This window comes from Rhinolophus sinicus, chromosome 15 (genome assembly GCF_057876585.1).
Source record: "Rhinolophus sinicus isolate RSI-liver-muscle chromosome 15, RSI-T2T, whole genome shotgun sequence".
Classification (NCBI taxonomy): domain Eukaryota; kingdom Metazoa; phylum Chordata; class Mammalia; order Chiroptera; family Rhinolophidae; genus Rhinolophus; species Rhinolophus sinicus.
In genome coordinates, this window is record NC_142515.1 from 46,513,091 (window position 1) to 46,533,103 (window position 20,013).

The 20,013-nt window shown below is 32.7% G+C and overlaps 1 protein-coding gene across 7 annotated transcripts in view; it reads right to left on the reverse strand.

Moving 5' to 3' along the window:
- Window positions 1–20,013, reverse strand: part of HERC4 (HECT and RLD domain containing E3 ubiquitin protein ligase 4) — a 116,763-nt gene that overhangs the window by 75,532 nt on the left and 21,218 nt on the right. For all 7 annotated transcript variants that reach the window (XM_019731764.3, XM_019731759.3, XM_019731763.3 and 4 more), the window contains 4 exons: window positions 16,154–16,313; window positions 11,789–11,865; window positions 8,690–8,911; window positions 7,480–7,571 (listed from right to left, as the gene is read on the reverse strand). In XM_019731764.3, the coding sequence (XP_019587323.1) occupies window positions 7,480–7,571; window positions 8,690–8,911; window positions 11,789–11,865; window positions 16,154–16,313 (551 nt within the window). The remainder of the gene's footprint in view (window positions 1–7,479; window positions 7,572–8,689; window positions 8,912–11,788; window positions 11,866–16,153; window positions 16,314–20,013) is intronic.

Consider the following 20,013-nt stretch of genomic DNA (forward strand, 5'->3'; position numbering starts at 1 on the left):
ATAATTATTTTTCATTGCCTTTCACTGTCATTATATTTTTTGAATCCCAGCTACACACCTAGAAAATTTCACAAAACTTTTAAAATGCTATCATCTTCAGTTTTCAAACTAGTTATGCTTTTAACATAAAAGCTCTACAAAAAGTTTACATAAACCGAGTGCACAAATATAGCTATTTTTAGCATATAACACAGATGGCCTTTAAAATTTTTATTGTAAAAATACGTAACTGGATTAGAGATTGTGTATATTAAAAATTTGTGATAACAGCTTAACATAAGCACAATTAGTATTTTCCAATTCAATTGTTTTTCTTCATAGTCGTAGCTATATATACAATTTTATGTCCTGCTTTTATCACTTAATAGCATAAGTATTTATACACAATGCTATGTAAAAAATTGATGTTTCTTTTTAAAACTTTTCATCATTGGAAAGTTTCAAACAAATACAAAAAATAAAAGACAAAAACTACATATGAATTATCACTCAGTTTCAACAACTGGCAAAAGTTAGATAATCTTGTTTCATCGATGCCCCTTCCACTTCCCTTTTTCAGAGTACTTTAAAGCAAAAGAGAAGTACTGGAGTACTTTGAAGCAAACTGTAGTCACCAAATCATTTCACCTGTAAATGTATATGTATTCAATGGCTCAGACCTCTAACAGGTAAAAATAAGTAACACAATACTATTATCACCCTTACAAAGTTAATATTAATTTCTTTTTGGATAGAAATAGCAGTGTTTTTATTTATCATTTTTGTAATCGGTATTTTTTCTTTTCATTTTATTTAGGTGTAACAGAATTGCTGAAAAATGGATATATGAAAAATGTACGTGATTTGACATATGTAAACATTGTAAAATGATTACCTCTATCAATTAACACATCCATCACCTCACATATTTCTTTGTGTGTGAATGCTTCAGATCTACTTTCAGCAAATTTCAAGTATACAGCATAGTACTATTACCTACAGTCACTATGCTGTACATTGCAACCTCAAAATTTATCCATCTTGTAACCAAGTTTGTACCCTTTGACCAACACCATTCTACTGTAGATTCCACCTATAAATGATACCACATAGTAGTTGTCCTTCTGTCTGGCTTATTTCAATTAGGATACTGCCCTCCAGGTTCATCATATACGTTGTTCCAAATGGATTTCCCTGTTTTATTGCTGATTAATATTCCAGAGTGTGTATGTGTGTGTATTTTCTTTATCCATTTATCTGGGGATGGAAACTTAAGTTGTTTCCATATCTTAAGCTATTGTGAACAATACTGCAATAAACATGGGAGTGCAGTTACCCCTGTGAGATCCTGTTTTCATCTCCTTCAGTTATATATCCAGAAGTGGGAGTGCTGGGTCATATAGTAGTACTATTTGCAATTTTTTGAGGAACCTCCACGCTGTTTTCCACACCGGCTGTACCAATTCACATTCCAACCAACAATGCCAATACCTGTCCTTTATTTTTTGTTCTTCTTGATAATAGCCATTCTAACAAATGTGAGGTGATATCTCACTGTGGTTTTGATTTGCATTTCCCCAATTACCGTAATGTTAATATTGAGCACCTGTTGGCCATTTGTGTATCCTCTTTGGAAAAATGTTTGTTCAGATCCTTTGCCCATGTTTAAATTAGATTTCTAGCCATTAAGTTATATGAGTTCCTTATATTTAATATTAATCCTTATCAGATACATGATACACAAATATTTTTTCCCATTCCATAGGTTGCCTTTTCATTTTGCTGACCGTTTCCTTTGCTGTGCAGCTTTTTCAGTATGATGTAGTCCCCCTTATTTTTGCTGTTGCCTGTGCTTTTGGTGTCCTATCCAAAATATGATCACCAAGACTAATATCTAAGAGATTTCCCATGTTGTCTTCTATGAATTTTGCAGTTTCAGTTGTTACATTTAACTATTTAATCTATTTTGAGTCACATTTTGTGAGTGGTGCAAGATAGGGATCCAGTTTCATTCTTTTGCATGTGGATATCTAGTTTTGCCAGCACCTTTTGTTGAAGAGAATATCCTTTCCCATTGTGTGTTCTTGGTGCCTTGTCAATGACTAATTGACTATATACAAGCATGTGTGGGTTTGTTTCTGGTCTATCCTGTTTGATTGGTCTACGTATCTGCTTTTATTCCAGTACCATTCTTTTTGATTACTACAGCTTTGTAATATAATTTAAAACTAGGGAGTGTGATGCCTCCAGCTTTGTTTTTCTGTCAGATTGCGTTGGCTATTCTGGGTTGTTTGTGGTTCCATATGAATTTCAGCACTATTTCTGTGAAAAATGCCACTGGAATTTTGGTAGTGACTGCACTGAATCTGTAGATCATTTTGAGTAGTATGGACATTTTAACAGTATTAATTCTTCCAATCCAAGAACCTGGGATAGCTTTCCTTTGTGTATCTTCAATTTATTTCACTGATTCCTTATACAGTTTTCAGTGTACAGGTCTTTCACATCCTTGGTTAAATTTATTCCTCAGTATTTTATTGTTTTTCATGCTACTGTAAATGGAATTTTCTTAATTTCTCTTTCAGATAGCTTGTTCTTAATGAATAGAAATGCAATTGACTTTTGTATATCAATTTTGTATCCTGCAACTTTACTGAATTCGCTTATTGATTCTAACAGTTTTTGGTGGAATCTTTAGTTTTCTACATATGTATCATGTCACCTACACAAAGACGATATTTCTTCCTTGTTTCTAATTTGGAAGGCTTGTTTCTTTTTTTGTCTAATTGCTCTAGCTAGGACTTCCACTACTCTCCTGAACAGAAGTGGCAGGAGTGGGCAGCCTCGTTTGATGCCTGATCTTAAAGACGGAAAGCTTTCAGCTTTTCACCACTGAGTATGATGCTATTAGCTGTGGGCTTGTCATACCTATCCTTTATCATGTTGAGGTACATTCCTTCTTTACCTTAATTGTTGAGAATTTTTATCATAAAAGAATGTAGAATTTTGTCAAATTCTGTCTGCATCTATTGAGATCATATAATTTTTAGCCTTCATTCTGTTAATGTGGTGTCACAGTAACTAATTTGCAGAATTTAAACCATTTAAACCCAGGGATAAATCCCAGTTGATAGTGACATATGATCATTTTAATGTACTGTTGAAATTAATTTGCTAGTATTTTGTTGAGGAGTTTTGCATCTATATTCATCAGGGGTATCGGCCTGTATTTTTCTTTTCTTGTAGTGTCTTTGTGTGACTTTGATAAAGCTGGCCTCATAAAAATGAGTTTGGAAGCCTTCACTCCTCTTTTATTTTTTGGAAGAGCTTGAGATTAACTGGTGTTTTCTAAATGGTAGAATTTACCAGTGAAGCCATCTGGTCCTGGTCTTTGCTTTGTTAGCACACTTTTGATTACTGATTCAACCTCCTTAACTAGTTAAAGGTCTGTTCAGATTTTCTATTTCCTCATAATTCAGTCTTAGCAGTTTGTATATTTCTAGGTATTTATCCATTTCATCTAGGTTACCCAATTTGTTGGCATACAACTGTTCATAGTAGTCTCCTGATTTTCTGTATTTTCGCAGTAGCAGTTGTAACATCTCCTCTTCATTTCTGATTTTAACTCTTTTTTCTTAGTCAATTTTTTTACCTTTCCAGAAAAACAGGTCTTAGTTCCATCATCTTATCTAATGTATTTCTGGTCCCTATTTCATTAATTTCTGCTCTGATTTTTATTTCCTTCCTTCTGATAATTATGGGCTGTTTGTTTTTTAGCCCCTACTTCCTTGAGGTATAAAGGTAAACTGTTTATTTGAAATCACTTTTTCTTAATGAGGGTGTTTATAAATATAAACTTCCCATTAAGAGCTGCTTTTGCTACATCCCCCAAGTTAGGGTATGTTGTGTTTCCATTTTCATTTGTCAAGGTATTTTTTTATTTCCCTGTTATTTCTTCTTTGACCTACTACTTATTCAGAAATATGCTTTTTAATTTCCACATACTGGAAATACTCCAGCTATCCTGTTTTAATTCCTACTTTCATACCATTTTTGTTGGAAAAGATGCCTGATATGATTTCAACCTTCTTAAATTTGTTCATTTGTTTTGTGACGAATGTTCTGTATATGTGTTAGGTCCACTTGATATAAAATGTAGTTCAAGTCCAATATTCCCTTATTGATTTTCTGGCTGGATGACCTAACCATTGTTAAAAGTGGGTACTGAAGTCCTCTACTATTATTGTGTTTTTGCCTGTTTCTGCCTTAAGATCTGTTAATATTTGCTTAAATATGTTTAGGTGTTCTATGTTGGGTGCTATATAGGTACAATTGTTATATCCTCTTGATGAATTGAGCCCTTTACTATTAACTTCTTAACACCATCTAATACTGAAGCCATGTTTAAATTTTCCTAAATTTTCCTGATTATTTTATTGCATCATGTCAGAAAGCGTGTGTCTGGTTGGTGATGTTAAAAATAAGCAGATCAAAATAAAAAATAAAAATATTGCATGTCAACTATAATTTTTTAAAAAGCAGGTCAATGTGTATTTTAGCCTAATTCATCTCTATTAAGCTTAATTTTGTTGATCTTTACCTAGACCCGTTACTTCATTAGGGAGTAGAAAATGGAGATTTCGTACCCGTATTATTTCTTCTGGATTTATTAGTTGGAATTCTTCCATAAAGAATTTAACTCATCAACTGTGAAGTTATTCTGAAACTCAATTTGCAAATAAGAGGCAGGAGAAATGATTCTTTCTTATTTACTAATTTTTAGGAAAAATGAGTTGTTGTCCTAGCAACCTCCAAAGATAAGCAATTAAGTGTGCTTTTCGTTAATTTGGGGAAGAAGAGTATCATTATGAAGTCATGGATTTTTACATATTTGGTATATTTCCATTTATTTCAGTCATTATTTCTTTTTGTAGACCAATGAAAGTACCTTCATGTTGTGTTGTCCTTCTGACATAACCTTAGTAGTCTTAGAGTTTTTAAACACACAACGCCCAAGACTATTCTTCTCTAAAAGCCCTGGTTCCTTTTAATATACAGTCTACAACAATCAAGGGATGTTCACTGCTTACAGATTGCACATGGCTAATTACTTCTAGGACCTTTATGTGGTCATGGCAAAAACACAAACAAAACCACACATATTTTCAGAAGGAAAAAAACTAAAAGTTCATATTGATACTGTGATTCAAAGTAAAGATCACAGGGGTTTTAATTTGACTCCTACTATTTTTTGTCTCTTTTCTCTGAATTAAAAAAGCATAGTTTCTAATGACAGTAAAATAAGTATTTATTTGCTTTATCCTACTCTTTCTATAAAATATATTAAAAGTAATACTACCAAGTTTACTATTAACAATAAGACTATAGAACATTTCTTTGTGAGTTGTTTATTCTTAGGATATTTCCCACTAGGGATGTAAAACAAAATACTGTAATTTATAATGACCTAAAAGAATTCTTCTGCAGTTGTGCCACTACTTATGTTTTTGTTTTCAATTTTTATGAAATGTTTACATATTTGCTTTTTAGTATGTATAATAGTTTGCAGGATCCAAAGTCAAAACTCTAAAGCACGGTACATTTGATTTAGCTATAAATTTTTTAAAAATATAAATAACATGCAATATGTTCATATTTTACCTTCTTATACAAAAGGCAGCTATTCTGCTCCTTCCTCTTTTTACTTAACAATATATCCTGAAGATCACTCCACAGCATAACATAGAGATCTTCCTCATTCTGTTTTATCGGGCATGATATTCTACTGCACGGAGTTACCACAGTTTATCCAACTAGGCTGCTACTTATGAACTTAGCATTCTTCCATTCTTTTGCTATTAAAATAATGCAGTAATAAATGGTCTCCTGCATACAGAATTTCGTATCTTTGGGACAGATTCTTAAAATTGGGATTGCTAAGTCAAAAGGTATATGTGATTTGCATAATGAATTTGAATATATCTGACATCTTTATGGTATTGTCCTCATATCCATTAAAATGCATGTCTTCCCACTTATTGTTGTTAAAAGCGTGTTTTTTAAATTTTCCCTAATGTCATTTTCCTTATGTACGTTTTAAGCAAAGACACTGCTTCATAAAGCAATCCAATTTATTTGTTAAGAAATTCTTCCAGAAAAACTAAAGATATATAGATAGGGAACTATATTCTAATTTAAATCAAAGGAAAACAAAATGTTTTACTTTGAGGATATTTACAACTATCTGACTTTGTTTAAAATAATACACACCAAAAACCCAGTGAACAAGTTTCCTCAGCAATTTTCTTGAGAAGAGGAATACAGAAGATTAACAGAATTGGCATTTTAAAAAATTCAGTATTATGTGGTTATATATACTGGGAAAAGAAGGCTATTTGAAAGGTTGAATTTGAAAAGCATTAACATTGAGAGTCCTTCTAACACAAAGTCCAAAGGAATGATATTACACAAAATATGTTTTACTATTATTTCAACATAACCTTATTTCTTCCAAATACCAATGACAGAAAAGAATGATTAAAATTTACAACTTGCCAACCTGATTTAATAAGACTTTAGTGATTACATTTGTAATCTGAATCAATACAATACGGTAATAAGATCAGCAGAAGAGTAAAACTTCCTTACTAAAAGGTAAGCAATATAAAATTTTTAAAAATGAACTTTTATAATTGGTCACAATTTTTTAAAGTACCCTGAGTATACTATATTTGGTAATGACTAAGAATAATTCTTATCCTAAAATTCCAATGTGGGAATGTGTAGAATTTTATAAAGTCTGATTAGAAGTTAATTTTTTCTTGCCAACTTCATCTACTATGCAGGACAAAGAAAGATAAAGAAGCAAAAACATTAATTTCTAATTCAGTCAATGAAACCTTGCCAGTTCCTTTATGTTAACATGACTATAAAAAATAATATTCCTGGGAAAGGTTAATGTTTTTATTTTCGTTTTACTTCTAATCACTAGAGAAGTACTATGCAGTACTAACAACGAATTGGCACATACCCAATAAAGTAAGACGTCAGAGTTAAAGCCATTAACAAGATTGTGATGAAAGCTCATGATAACTGCTTGCATAATATTTGGTCTATGGATAATAGAGGGACTCATTCTCCTGTATTACTTGTTATATAATATTTATAAGCCCAATAGATACACACTGCATGGCAAGTCTGATAAACTTAAAAGGAATTACTTCACTCAAAATATTATTTAAGCAGTATTTCACATGAACCTGAGAAACTCAACAATACATTATCATCACATTTAACAGTAGGTTACAATTCACATTTCATAACGTACAACAAATTTGAAACTTAAGGTATTTTTAGAATAATAATCTAGGTCCTTTTAAGGTAAATTATTTTTAGAAATCAATAACACTCAAGTTTTAATGTAAATATCATTATAACATTTACTAATTATGAAATAGCCACTATGAGTAATAATAAAGAAGTTTCATAGGAGTACAATACCTTGGTTAGTGCAGCAGTATGATCTTCTCCACAACAAATATAAACTATTTTCTGAGTTCTTAGTGACTTTAGTAAATTAGGAACATACCTATCTGAAAATTCCAACAAGAGACGTTAACGATAGTTTTTAAATTAAAACTATTCTAAAGTGTGTTTCCTCTACAGCTTCAAAAGCTCTGTAGACAGTGATATCTAAATAATTTTAACCATGATTCAATGATTTTGTAGTACAAGCCTACTAAATTGTGTTCCCAGACCTTTCTATTCTACTGTGATAAAGCAGGGATTTAAAAAGAGTAATTTACGTGTTAAATTGCCTAAATGCCAATCAGCAATCAAGGAATTTCAAAGCTATTTGACTGCTTCTAAGACATACACATCATTCTTTATATTCACCTCATGATAATGAAGCTCATATGATCCTACTTAAAAGTTTAAAAATTATACCTGCTGCTATTTTCTAGCAGGAAAGAGATATAATGCCCTAATTTGACATGTCTTTCTTATGCAGAACAAAGTATTTTAAAATTCTTTCTGAGACTATTATTTGCTTATCATTACCAGTTGTTACTAGATCAACAACTCACTTTTGTCCATTTAAGTCATTACAATTATGTTGAACTTCATGAAATTAGTTTCTGTATTTCAAATACTGGCATTCAACCTAATAATATACAGTAGTTATGAAAAATCAATTCCAAGATGCCAACTTGTTTCAAGTAGTTACAATTTTTTTAAATTCAAAATGTTTATTTTTAAGACTCTTAACATCAATGTTAAAAGTGAAGCCCAAACTAAAGATTAATTTAATGACTCAAATTATTTAAATATTTCCTTGAAAATCTCAAATAGATTAACGCTTATTACTTTCCAGAATAATTTTATTGCTTCTTTCCACCAATGTTGGCCAATAATGTGCTTACCAGTTTGAAGTAATGTTTTCAATTTACTTTTAATGAACATCCAACAACAAAGATTTTTTGCCCAGATATACTTTCTATAGTTTATTTTATGATAAAATGTTATTTTGGGGCCTTCCCCCATTCCCTAAAAATATTATCAAATGGAATTTTTAAATTAGCCTCTCATCCCCACTTCCCTATTCGGGAAGATTTGAGTACATTTCTCTCTGACACTAAGAATCACTGATTCATCTCAAAAGATCATCTCTTTCTACAAGTACATTTATCTATACATAATAAGAACCTACCATTTTCATCATTAAGACCTAGTTGACCAAATTTGTTGCGTCCCCATCCAAAGATAGCTCCAGAAAGGGTAAGTACAAAACTATGGGCTCCTCCTGCTGCAACTTGCATGAAAGGGATTCCAAGTAAAGACTTAATCCGCTGTGGTGAACCTTGTTTTTTACAGTCAATGCCTAAACCCAATTGGCCATACTTATTCTGTCCCCAGCAGAAGACTTCACTTGCTATAAAACAAAAATCAAAACATTAACAATTTTTCTCACACACACAAAGTTTCATTTGAAGATCATTTATTCTGGGATATTCTCCCTTTCATCAAATGGAAATACATAATCCTCTTTATTAAGTTTATTGCTTATATGGAAATATAATACTACCTAGAAGAACATTCTATATTTAGTACACTTTAAGTTGACTGACTTTACTGATGAATGCGCAAGTCATATAAAGGGGGGGGGGGGGTTTGTTTCCTTATGCTCCTCAAAAAAGGACTATCTCTTTTTAATATTCCTCAGGTCTGACTTTTATTCTGTGTTTCTCCTAAGAAGCACTCATCCAAGTTCAAGGTTTCAGTTATCAATTATATCCTGATCACATTAAAAGAAATTTTTTTTACATTCAAAATTTTATCATTAGCCCAGACTTCTGAGCAATAAAACCCATGTATCCCATTATTTGCATGAGATCTACACTTGAATATTTCAAGGCACTTCTAGCTCAGTGTATTCCAAAATCAACTCATGACCCCCACTCTACCTCCCACACCTGGACCTCTTCCAGTGTTTCCCATACCAGTAAATGACAACCTACCTAACTCAGTAGCACAAGTTATAAACATAGGGAGTCATCCTTAATACTCACTCCCCTCCTCTTACTGTATACAGAGATTGGTATCAATCTATTATCTATCACCAAGTTACATACAGTTTTCTTTCTAAAGAAAAAAAAAAAGGCAAATAGATCTATTCCCCATCATCTCACCTGGTTCCTATGACAGTTCTGCTTGTCACTTTTGCTTCCCCACTGCCACTCCGTTTTGCAACTTTATTTATTTTTATTAAATAAATAGCACTAAACTAGTAACTGATTTTTCAAAATTCATACTATAAAATAGTACACACTGAAAGTAAGTCTCCCTTCAAAATTGGATCTCTGATTCCTCTCCCAAGAGACAACAACTCTTACCAATTACTGATAGGTACTTCCAGAATTATTCTATGCACATACTAGCAGACATTCATACATATACACAGAAATACTATAAAAATGCAGATCTGATAATGTTGTTCACCCGAAAACAGTATGTCGGTGCCTTCTCACTGCTCTTGGGATAAATACTTCTAACAAGGCCTCTAAGGTTCCCTGTTTCCGACCTTGTTTCGTATCAATCTCTTCCCTCTAGCCATACTTGCCTTCCTTTACATCCTCCATTTCTCACATACTTGCTGTTCTCTTCCCCTCATCTCTGTCTAGTTCATTTCTACTCTCTCCTAGCGGGAAGTCTTCTCTGATCTCCCAGGTTAAGTTCAGACCTCCTGTTACATGTTCTAAATATCCTGAACTTTTTCCTTTATAGATCCTTTTCATAGTATGTAATTACACTGTTATTTGTATGACTACACCAACAGGGCTAGTAGCATACTGCTTACCAATGCATATTGTACACCCTAACGTGCCTAGTTCATACGAAGTGGTCAAAAACAAATTCATTAAATGAATAAAATACTGTGCTAAATTAAAGCATAAAGCCGAACAAGGCAAAAAACTACCTGTAAGACAGAAAACTGCCCTCAGTAGTAAAACCTCTGGGTTTACATTTATCTTGGATCTATCTACAAAAACATCAAGAGGAGTTGGCAAAATAACCAAGAATACAGGGACGCCAGCTTCCCCACTGCCTATAGAAGTTTCAATTCCTTAATATGACATTTAAGGCCCTCTGTAACAAATTTGTGTTTACTTCAGCCTCAACTGAAGTATGTCTCCCACGCTTTCACAATACCCACATAAAACTACATGCCAATACTCAAATAAACAAACTGCCTTAGCCAATTCTCAACATTTCCTCTATTTCTAAAAATTTCTTCAATTCTGAATAAATTCTACTCATCTTTCAAGACTTGCATCAAATACCAATCCCCTCCTTACTACTACTAATTCTATTGACTGGAACTAGTTATACTTTTCTTCATTCCCCCAGCATTTTACTTTCACCTTGACCAAAGTAATTATTTTTTTTTTCTGCCTTAATCTATCGTTATTTATTTGTATATCTGACTTTCGCCACATGGTATGGTCTCTAAAACTGTCTCTTAACTTACCTGTATTTCCCCACAGCTCTAGTCTAGTGCTTCATTCATACTAGACATCACTACACATTTAATGCATTAAAATAGTCATAATAATAGAGAAGACACTTGAATTTATTTTTTTAATGGTAAAAAACATATAGCACGTTCTTTACTAAACCAGTTACAATCCTTAGCTCGCATATGAAAAAATGGATAAGAAAGGAAAGAAAACAAAGCTAATAGGAATCTTGGCCTTCTGTTTTTATTCATAAAAAGTTTATCTGTGAGATCAAATTAGATTGGGCAAGTTATAGCCTTCCCCAGCTATAATGGAATAGTGTTTAACAGAGTAAAGAAACCAATTAGACGCAAAAATCAATTTCAGGTCTATATACTAGCAATAAACAATTTGACAATGATATTCACAATAATAAAAAATATCAAATACCTAGGGGAAAAGCTAATAACAGGTGTGTAAGACCTATCCATAGAAAACAAAAAATACTGAGAAAAATTAAGATTAAAATAAATGGAGGGATAAAGCATGTTCAAGAATGAAAATACAATGTGTATTGTAAAGACTTTCCTCAAATTGATTTATAGAGACAATACAATCCCAATCAAAATCCCAGTAGTTTCTTGGTGTGTCTGTGAAAACTCACAAGCTAATTCTAAAATGTGTATGGAAACAAAAAGGATTAAGAAGAACCAAGACAATCCTGAATAAGAAGAACGTAGTTGGAGGACTTTTCTGCTCAATTAAAATATCAAGTAATAAAACTGAAAAAGGAAAATAAAAATAATGCTTACCTTTAGAAAGTGCAAGTGAATGATAGTAACCACAAGCAACCTGTACTATATGGATATCTGACAAACTTTTAATATTTCTAGAAAATAAGAAGAGATCAGGATCAGTTAATTCTGAATTTCTATAAGCTAATTTACATAAGCTATTTATTGACTATCTACTATACACAAGCAGTTTACTACTGACTTAGCAGTTTGGTATTTTTTTTATACAAGCCCAATTTACCAAAAATTTATGCTAAGATCAGTAAACAAAATCTAAATACGAAAAAAATTAAAAGGTATGATGGGAGAATACTTTGAAAGGACAACACTTAAGCAAACTCTGCTCACGTTTCAAATACCCCTCAGAGTGCTTTTACAATTCAGGTGTTTTATTATCAAAATTTTTAAAAATCTTTAGTTTAACATGTAAAACTTGGCAATGTACATGATCTAATTTGTCTAAAATTGGCGTTAGGCTTAGTTTTAATATATGTTCTCCTCCATCAGGTTCCTTAAGAACAAATATGGATTCCTAACATGTGGTACTACCAATTCACAAATTATGAAGCCTATTCCTTTTGGGCTATCCTTTTGCCTTACATCTAAATCAGTGATATTCAACTTAATTCCTTACTAGGGAAATTTAATCAATTTACATTTATTATGATCATTGATGAGGTTGGTCATATTTCTGCCACCTTGTGGTTTTTCCTTATATTTTCATGTTTCTTTCTCCCCCCATTTCTGATTTTTCTTTAACTACAATGCAATTCTAAAGGCTAATTTTTAAAACATTCCAAAAATCAAGTAACTTTGTGCATCAACCATCCCAGGTTTTCTTAAGTAGTTCCCTTCAACCTGGTCATTCTACTCATTTTCTTGAATGAATGTTTTCAAGAAAAAAAAAGTGAGACAAAAATATAATATGTTTCTCATTTCCCTTTACCTGATACTGCCACCTGACCTGTTTAAGCCAAATTAGAGTTCTGACCAGAGTGTCGATACTCATTGATTTTCGGGAGGCAGCTTCATTCAGCAAATAAAATTTTGAGGAGAGAGTTACTCTAATTCCATACTATTGTATTAAAAATATTTTTATTTAGTAGATTTATATTCTTAACTACAAAACCTAGGAGTTTTACTGCTACAATTTAGCAGAATCCAACAAGTTAGCAGGAATCAATGTACCTTCAGATTTTAAAATGTAGCAAAATGCTATTTTTCTGCAATTAGCAAAATCAAACATAAGCAATGCAAAAACAAAAATTAATCAAGTCCAATTTGCAAGAACCAAATAAAACATTTCAAAGAACTACATTCTCACAGGACTGTGTGTTTTCCTTCACAGTATTTATCACTAATTACTGGTATACTTACTCATTTATCACTAGTGTACTCTGTTAAACAAGCTCTGTGAAGGTAGACTATGTGTCTTATACGCATGGAATCCCTACCATCTACCGCAGTGCCTCCCAAAAAGCATATAATGAAAACAATACATGAATTTGTAAAGGCTTCGAAGCTCTAGTATTAAAACCATTGTAATTTATGTTTAAAACAGAGTGAAATCAAGAAATTAAATTTTGTTTTTGACCAAGCTGACAATTCAAGCATGTTTAATTTCTACAGTCTAGAAACAACTATTCTCACAGGCTCCTATTACACCATCCTTTCATAATTTTTTATTGTGTATGTCCAATAATAGAACTGGAAAAAAAATACAACTTTATTGCCCACAAAGTTTTTCTAAAGTTTGAGTGGAAAAGTGCTTACATTCAACTAAAAGATAGTAAAATTAGGCTTAAAATTTTATTTATAAATGTGTAACATATATCCTACATAAAAAGAAATAACTAGCCAACCATGCAGGTCTACAGAGACCACTGATATTAAATAATTAAATTAGTCTTTCTCCAAATAACAATTTCATAACAAAAAAAAAACTGGAACTAGGAAAAGATTATCAAACTAGTACGAGTTCCAAATATAATTTATTATTAATTTTACATTCTTCTCTAATTTTAAAGTGCCACTTAATCTACTCTTCTCTACTGGCATAAAAATGGATTTTGTTCTCAAGGAAGTCCAGCCTAATGTGAATCTTCACATTTCTGATTACTCATAAAAATCACAAACACTAATTTTTAAAAATCTATTTACATATATTAGAGTTTCCTATCTTCTATACATGTTTTATTCAAAATGTATGTGAAATTTATAAAGCTGGCTGACATATCTAAGCATCTAGAAAAAGTCTTGCATCTAAAAAATTATTTGATACTGAATTTTTTTTAAAAAATCACTGGGAGTCTTTCATAAAAATATATTTCTACTGAAATACTACATTACCGTTTAAGACATGAAAAATCAGTAAAAACTATACATATGCCACAACAAATCAGATCAATCCATGAAAAACTGATAAGCGTAAACAGGAGAAAATGCCTTAACACACAGCTTCAAGTTAAAACAGATGTTTAGCAAATACAAAAACAGAGAAGTTTAAGGCAAAGGACATAAAGTAAGATCTCTTTTAAATCCTCCATCCAGGTTCATAAAACAGTAGTCACAAATACATAATTTATTGGATAACCTTCAAATAAATTGTCATATAGTAAAATTCTCTCCTTATAAGTGCCTTTCTTTCCTATTTCCTAATTATCTACAGATTACTGGCTGAAATATCTTATACCAGAAATGAACAACAACAAAAATGTTAAGTAGGAGAATTAAGAGACCAATGGAGTAAAAATAAGGGAAACTAGAAAGCTCTGCCATGAATCATGGTTTTGAGAACATTAACTTAGAAAATCTAACATGTAAGTCCCTTTTCAATAGTAAAATCACAAAATTTTTAAAATCTTAAATTAGAGACCCCATTCTACAAGAATTGTGAGAGGAAGTAAAAGCAGTAGAGACATGACAAACGTGAAGTTACAACGTTTTTAAGAAGGCTTTGTATTATCTAGCCAGTCATTGCTTGGTTGTAAATTACTATTTTCTGAAAGAAATAAAAATTGAAATGACTAAAATAATTCAATTTACTTAGGGAAAAAGTTTTTCTCCCAACAACATCATGATTAAGAGACATTAAAAACATAATGGGAATAGTGTTTATTTAATTATTATTGCAAAAGAAACAAAGGGGAAGAAATTAGTTGAGTTTGTGAAATTTGTTTACAAGTTCAAAAAAGAAAATATGTGATGTATCGAAAAATCTCAATAGTCCATTCCTGCAACAAGTATAAAATATCAAACTAAAGATAAAAAAAAAAAACTTTCAATATGTTAAAACAAAGCAAATACTTTAAATGTATACTTTAAGATTTTCATTAATAAACATATATGGAGGGAAGGTTATAGGTTTATTGAAGGAACTAGCTACCTTTCATAGTTTAAGGGGAAAAAACCCTCATTTCTAACAGTGATAAGAGTTTCTGTTCTGAAATATTAGTTCTTTGCCCCATTTTCTTATCCTAGTAGTTACATCCTATTTCTTAACTGAAAGCAAACACTATAAATTTTAAATTAAAAACAAAGTATCTAAATGTGAAAAAAATGCTACCTGGAGAAAATCTAAAATTCAGTTAATTCTTTTGTTCCCTGGAGGGTTCTCTTTTGTCTCTACAACTATTACTAGGAAGAAAGAAGAGTTTAAGGTGGAAAGAATTTGTATAATTATAAAAACTGAGCATCACTGTATTTTTCACGTATCTGAAAGAAACTAGATACTTTTCTTTAAATCTTTATATTTTTACCTAGATATGTTCATGCTCTTGTAATTTTCAGTATTAAAACAATAGGTATGCCCTTTGTAAATCTATTTAAGACTACAACATTGATAAAGCATTGTTTATTTTTTAATTTTTAAATAATTCTATGATGAATTTAACGGTTAATATAAATTAAATCATAGTCACTGCTATGTAAAAATGTGGAAAGTGACTGAAATCTTTTTCCACTAAGCATGTTGAACTTCTATAGTCCATAAAAACAATAAAGACTAAAAAAACAAAACAGAGAAACATGCAACCAACCAATGTTTAATAAATATGTTGATAGCTGGGGTAGTCAAGATAGAATTAGTAGTTAAATTAATCCAACCCACTGAAAACTTTTAGTAAGACAAAATTTATAACAAAATATATATTCCCCATCCCTTTTCTTTACAAACATAAATAATATGGGAGGAAATATGAAGTATATATGAAAAAAAGCACTCAGCCCAAACTAAAGGCAAGAACCCAACTAGTAAACTCCTTAAGAACTCAAAGAGGAGAAATAATTAGGTGTCAACTCTTACATGCCCTCAGTAAGCAGAATTTAGATAACAAATTCATGATAAAGGATTATTAAAGACCTCTTTTCGGTCACCTTTGTTACCTGGGTACTCTGATACATTCCTCTGATCCTAGCAGGCCAAGTTGTCCATCAAAATCGAGACCCCAAGCATACACCTGGCCCTTGTCATTTAGTGCTAATGTATGAGCTTCTCCACATGAAACAGCTACAATATTTTGGGCGTCCAGGGCAACAACCTGCTCTACAGAAAACAAAAAGAGAGACATTACATTCTGGTTTTGAACTCCTACTGAGAATAAAACACAGTCTTCATCTGGTATGAAAAAAGCTAAGAAAATGCTGAAATATAGACTAAGTACAACTTCATTTATTCTGAAAAATCTAACAAATATGTTACATACAAAATTTTCATTGTGGTAAATACAGATATACATCACGGGGCATAATCAACTCAGAATATTAAGTGACTGGAACATTTAGGGGAAGATGTTAAGCATTTATAAAGATTTTCTCTGTAAGTGTTCTTCATTGAAAGCCATTACCAATAAAAGAGGAGTCCAGCTGAAAAGTGAATCATTTAAATAACCTGAGCTGTTTCTTTTTTAATAAAATCACAATTGACACATACATTGCCAAACAGGCACTACCATGGAGCTATTTCTGAACTCAATGAAATACTCTGAGTTGGCAACTTCTGATAGGAAACAAAGTCTTTACAGAGCTCATAAACAAAGCATCTACTGGATATACTGAAGAGAACTGAAAGGCAATGTGACCACAACAAATAGGTTTCAGTTTATGAACTGCCATTTTAACATCTAAGATATAAAAACTCCGTATGTATATGTGGTTAAACTGTGTTCAAGTTTTAAATCAGAAATTAATTTAAAATACTGATCCTTCATAAGATAGTCAGTAACCACTGACAGACAAATCATTACGTTAAAATTTTTCCTTAGTCTCCTTAAGAGGTGTAATGTTTACCAATTTTTTACTAAGTACCACTACAAGTTTTAAGATGCCATTTAAAATTAACTGTTTTAGCTTAATAAGAAAGCTATAATTTCTATCTTCTATAAACCGAAAGCCTTGTGTTGAAGAGTTGTTAAAACTAAATTAATCAGGGTTTCTTCAGAGGCACATTTTAGCTCAATGTACAAATGCAGCTGTTCAGTAGTGAAACAGATTGCATTAAGGAGGTTTAAATCCCTACATACAAAAAATTCACATTGTATCTGGTTTACTGAATGCATTTTGGGGTGAGAGGTTAACCCTAGATAGCCTCTAGGAATCTCTACAACTCTAATGATGTATTTTAAATACTTACCTTAACGAACAATGAATTAATAACTCATGAAGCTATTGGACAATACATCTAAGTTCATTATACGAATCTCTCACTTTTTGTATATTTTTATAAAATTATATTGCAGAAACATACAAAAACAAAAAAGGAAAAAAAATACTACACATTGCCCCCTAAAAAAATTAAGAAAAAGGACTTAAAAATATGGCGTCACCTGTTTACATCAAAACATTCCTATAAATCTTAATTATTAAGAAAGAAAAAAAACACAAAAGATCTGTTCGCTCTCACAGAGGGTCCCAAAATAAGTCAATGTCTCTCCAAAACAATCCCCAAGGAAAATTAGTAAAGAGCAGTAAACGACAAGATGACAAGAGGGATGGTTAAATAATAACAAATGAAGAGTACTTAGATAGCAATGGCTGTAAAATCAAAGGCATCAAATATTCAAGAAACAAACAAGAAACAATCAATCAGACCAAACACTATTATTTACTGTATACCTCTTGTACTCCAAGAACTAGAGACACAAAGATAAATAAAACAGAGTTCTAGCCTTCAAGGAATTTACAGCCTATAGCAAAACAGGTGAGGTAAGGATTGTGATTAAATGCTAAGATAAAGATTTACAAAAGGGACATGGGAACAGGAGATATTTATTAAAGCCTTGAAAGAAACCCGAAGAATTCTGGAAGACACTGACACTTAAGCTAAGTTCTCAGCTGAGGAAAGAGGAAGAGATTCCATGTACGCATTCCAGAAAATTTAATTTGTTATAATAAAATACACAAACTAAAAGCAAAGTGAAAAGACTGCTAAGAAAAACGGAAAAATGCTATTCATATCTCAAACAAAGAAATAACATCTCCAACTTTTAAAGACTTACTAGGAAAAAAGAAACAGTAATTCAGAAAAAAATGGCCAAAGGATATGAACTGACAATTCACAGAAGAAAAATGGCCCTGAATCATTTGAGAAGATGCCCAACTTCACTGATGAAATGCAAATTCAAACTACACTGAAGGCCAGTATGTTCACTTAGAAAATGCATAAAACCATACACTTAATTTGTGTAGTTTTATACATGGGTTAACCTTCAATTAAAAGTTTACATTTATCAAGAAACTGAGAAGACAAGCCACAGATTGGGAGAAAAAAAATGCATAAGACATTATCTAATGAAGGACTATTATCTAAAATACATAAAAAAAAACTCTTTAAAACTCAACAAGAAAATAAACCATCCAATTAAAAAATAGGCAAAAGACCTGAACAGAAAACTCATCAAGAAAGTTACACAGGGGCGGACGGGTCGCTCAGGTGGTTAGAACGAGAGCTCCGGGCAACAGGGCTGCCAGTTCGATTCCCACAAGGGCCAGCGAGCTCCGCCTTCTGGAACTAGAATGAAGTTAATGAGCTGCTGCTCAGCTCCCAGGTGGCCAGATGGCTCAGTTGATTGGATAGAGCTGGCTCTCAACCACAACTTTGCTGGTTAGACTCCCACAAGCGATGGTGGGCTGCACCCCCTGCAGATAACAACGGCAACTGGACCTGGAGCTGAGCTGCGCCCCCCATCAACTAAGAGTGAAAGGACAACAACTTAACTTGGAAAAGTCCTGGAAGTACTCACTGTTCCCCAATAAAAAAAAAAGAAAGATATACAGCTGGTGGGCGGCGTTGGCTCAGTTGGTTAGAGTGCAGTGCTCATAACACCACGGTCGGCAGTTCGATTCCCACGGGAGGGCCAGTGAGCTGTGCCCTCCACAACTAGATTGAAAAATAACAATTTGACTTGGAGCTGATGGGTCCTGGAAAAACACACTGTTCCCCAATATTCCCCAACGGAAAAAAAAAAAAAATTTAAAGCCTGAGAAAACTAATACTGTATTCATATCAACATTTATGGTTTACAATATTCCTCTTCAAGAAAAGAAAAAAGGGAACGTTTAGTTCTGGGAGGCACAAAAGGGCAAAGAAAACATAAGCGGAGGAGACTGTCCATGGAACGAAAAAAATACACTTTTTTCAGGTGCAAAAACAGAAAAGATAAAGAACTAGAGATGCATGTAATACATCCATCTTGTAAATACTGATAGCAGATATATTGCTTCTGGTTCTTACACTTATATTGTAAAACTGCAATTATTTTTTAAAACTAATGGCACGGGGGCCAGCCCGTGGCTTAGGAGGTTGGAGTTCCATGCTCCTAACTCCAAAGGCTGCCACCAGTTCGATTCCCACATGGGCCAGTAGGCTCTCAACCACAAGGTTGCCGGTTCAATTCCTCAACTCCTGCAAGGGATTGGTGGGCTCTGCCCAACTAAGATTGAACACAGCACCTTGAGCTGAGCTGCCACTAAGCTCCCAGATGGCTCAGTTGGTTGGAGCACGTCCTGTCTACCACAAGGTTGCCGGTTCGACTCCCGCAAGGGATGGTGGCCTGCGCCCTCCGCAACTAACAACAGCAACTGGACCTGGAGCTGAGCTGCGCCCTCCACAACTAAGACTAAAAGGACAACAACTTGAAGCTGAACTGCACCCTCCACAACTAAGATTGAAAGGACAACAACTTGACTTGGAAAAAAGTCCTGGAAGTACACACTGTTCCCCAATAAAGTCCTGTTCCCCTTGCCCA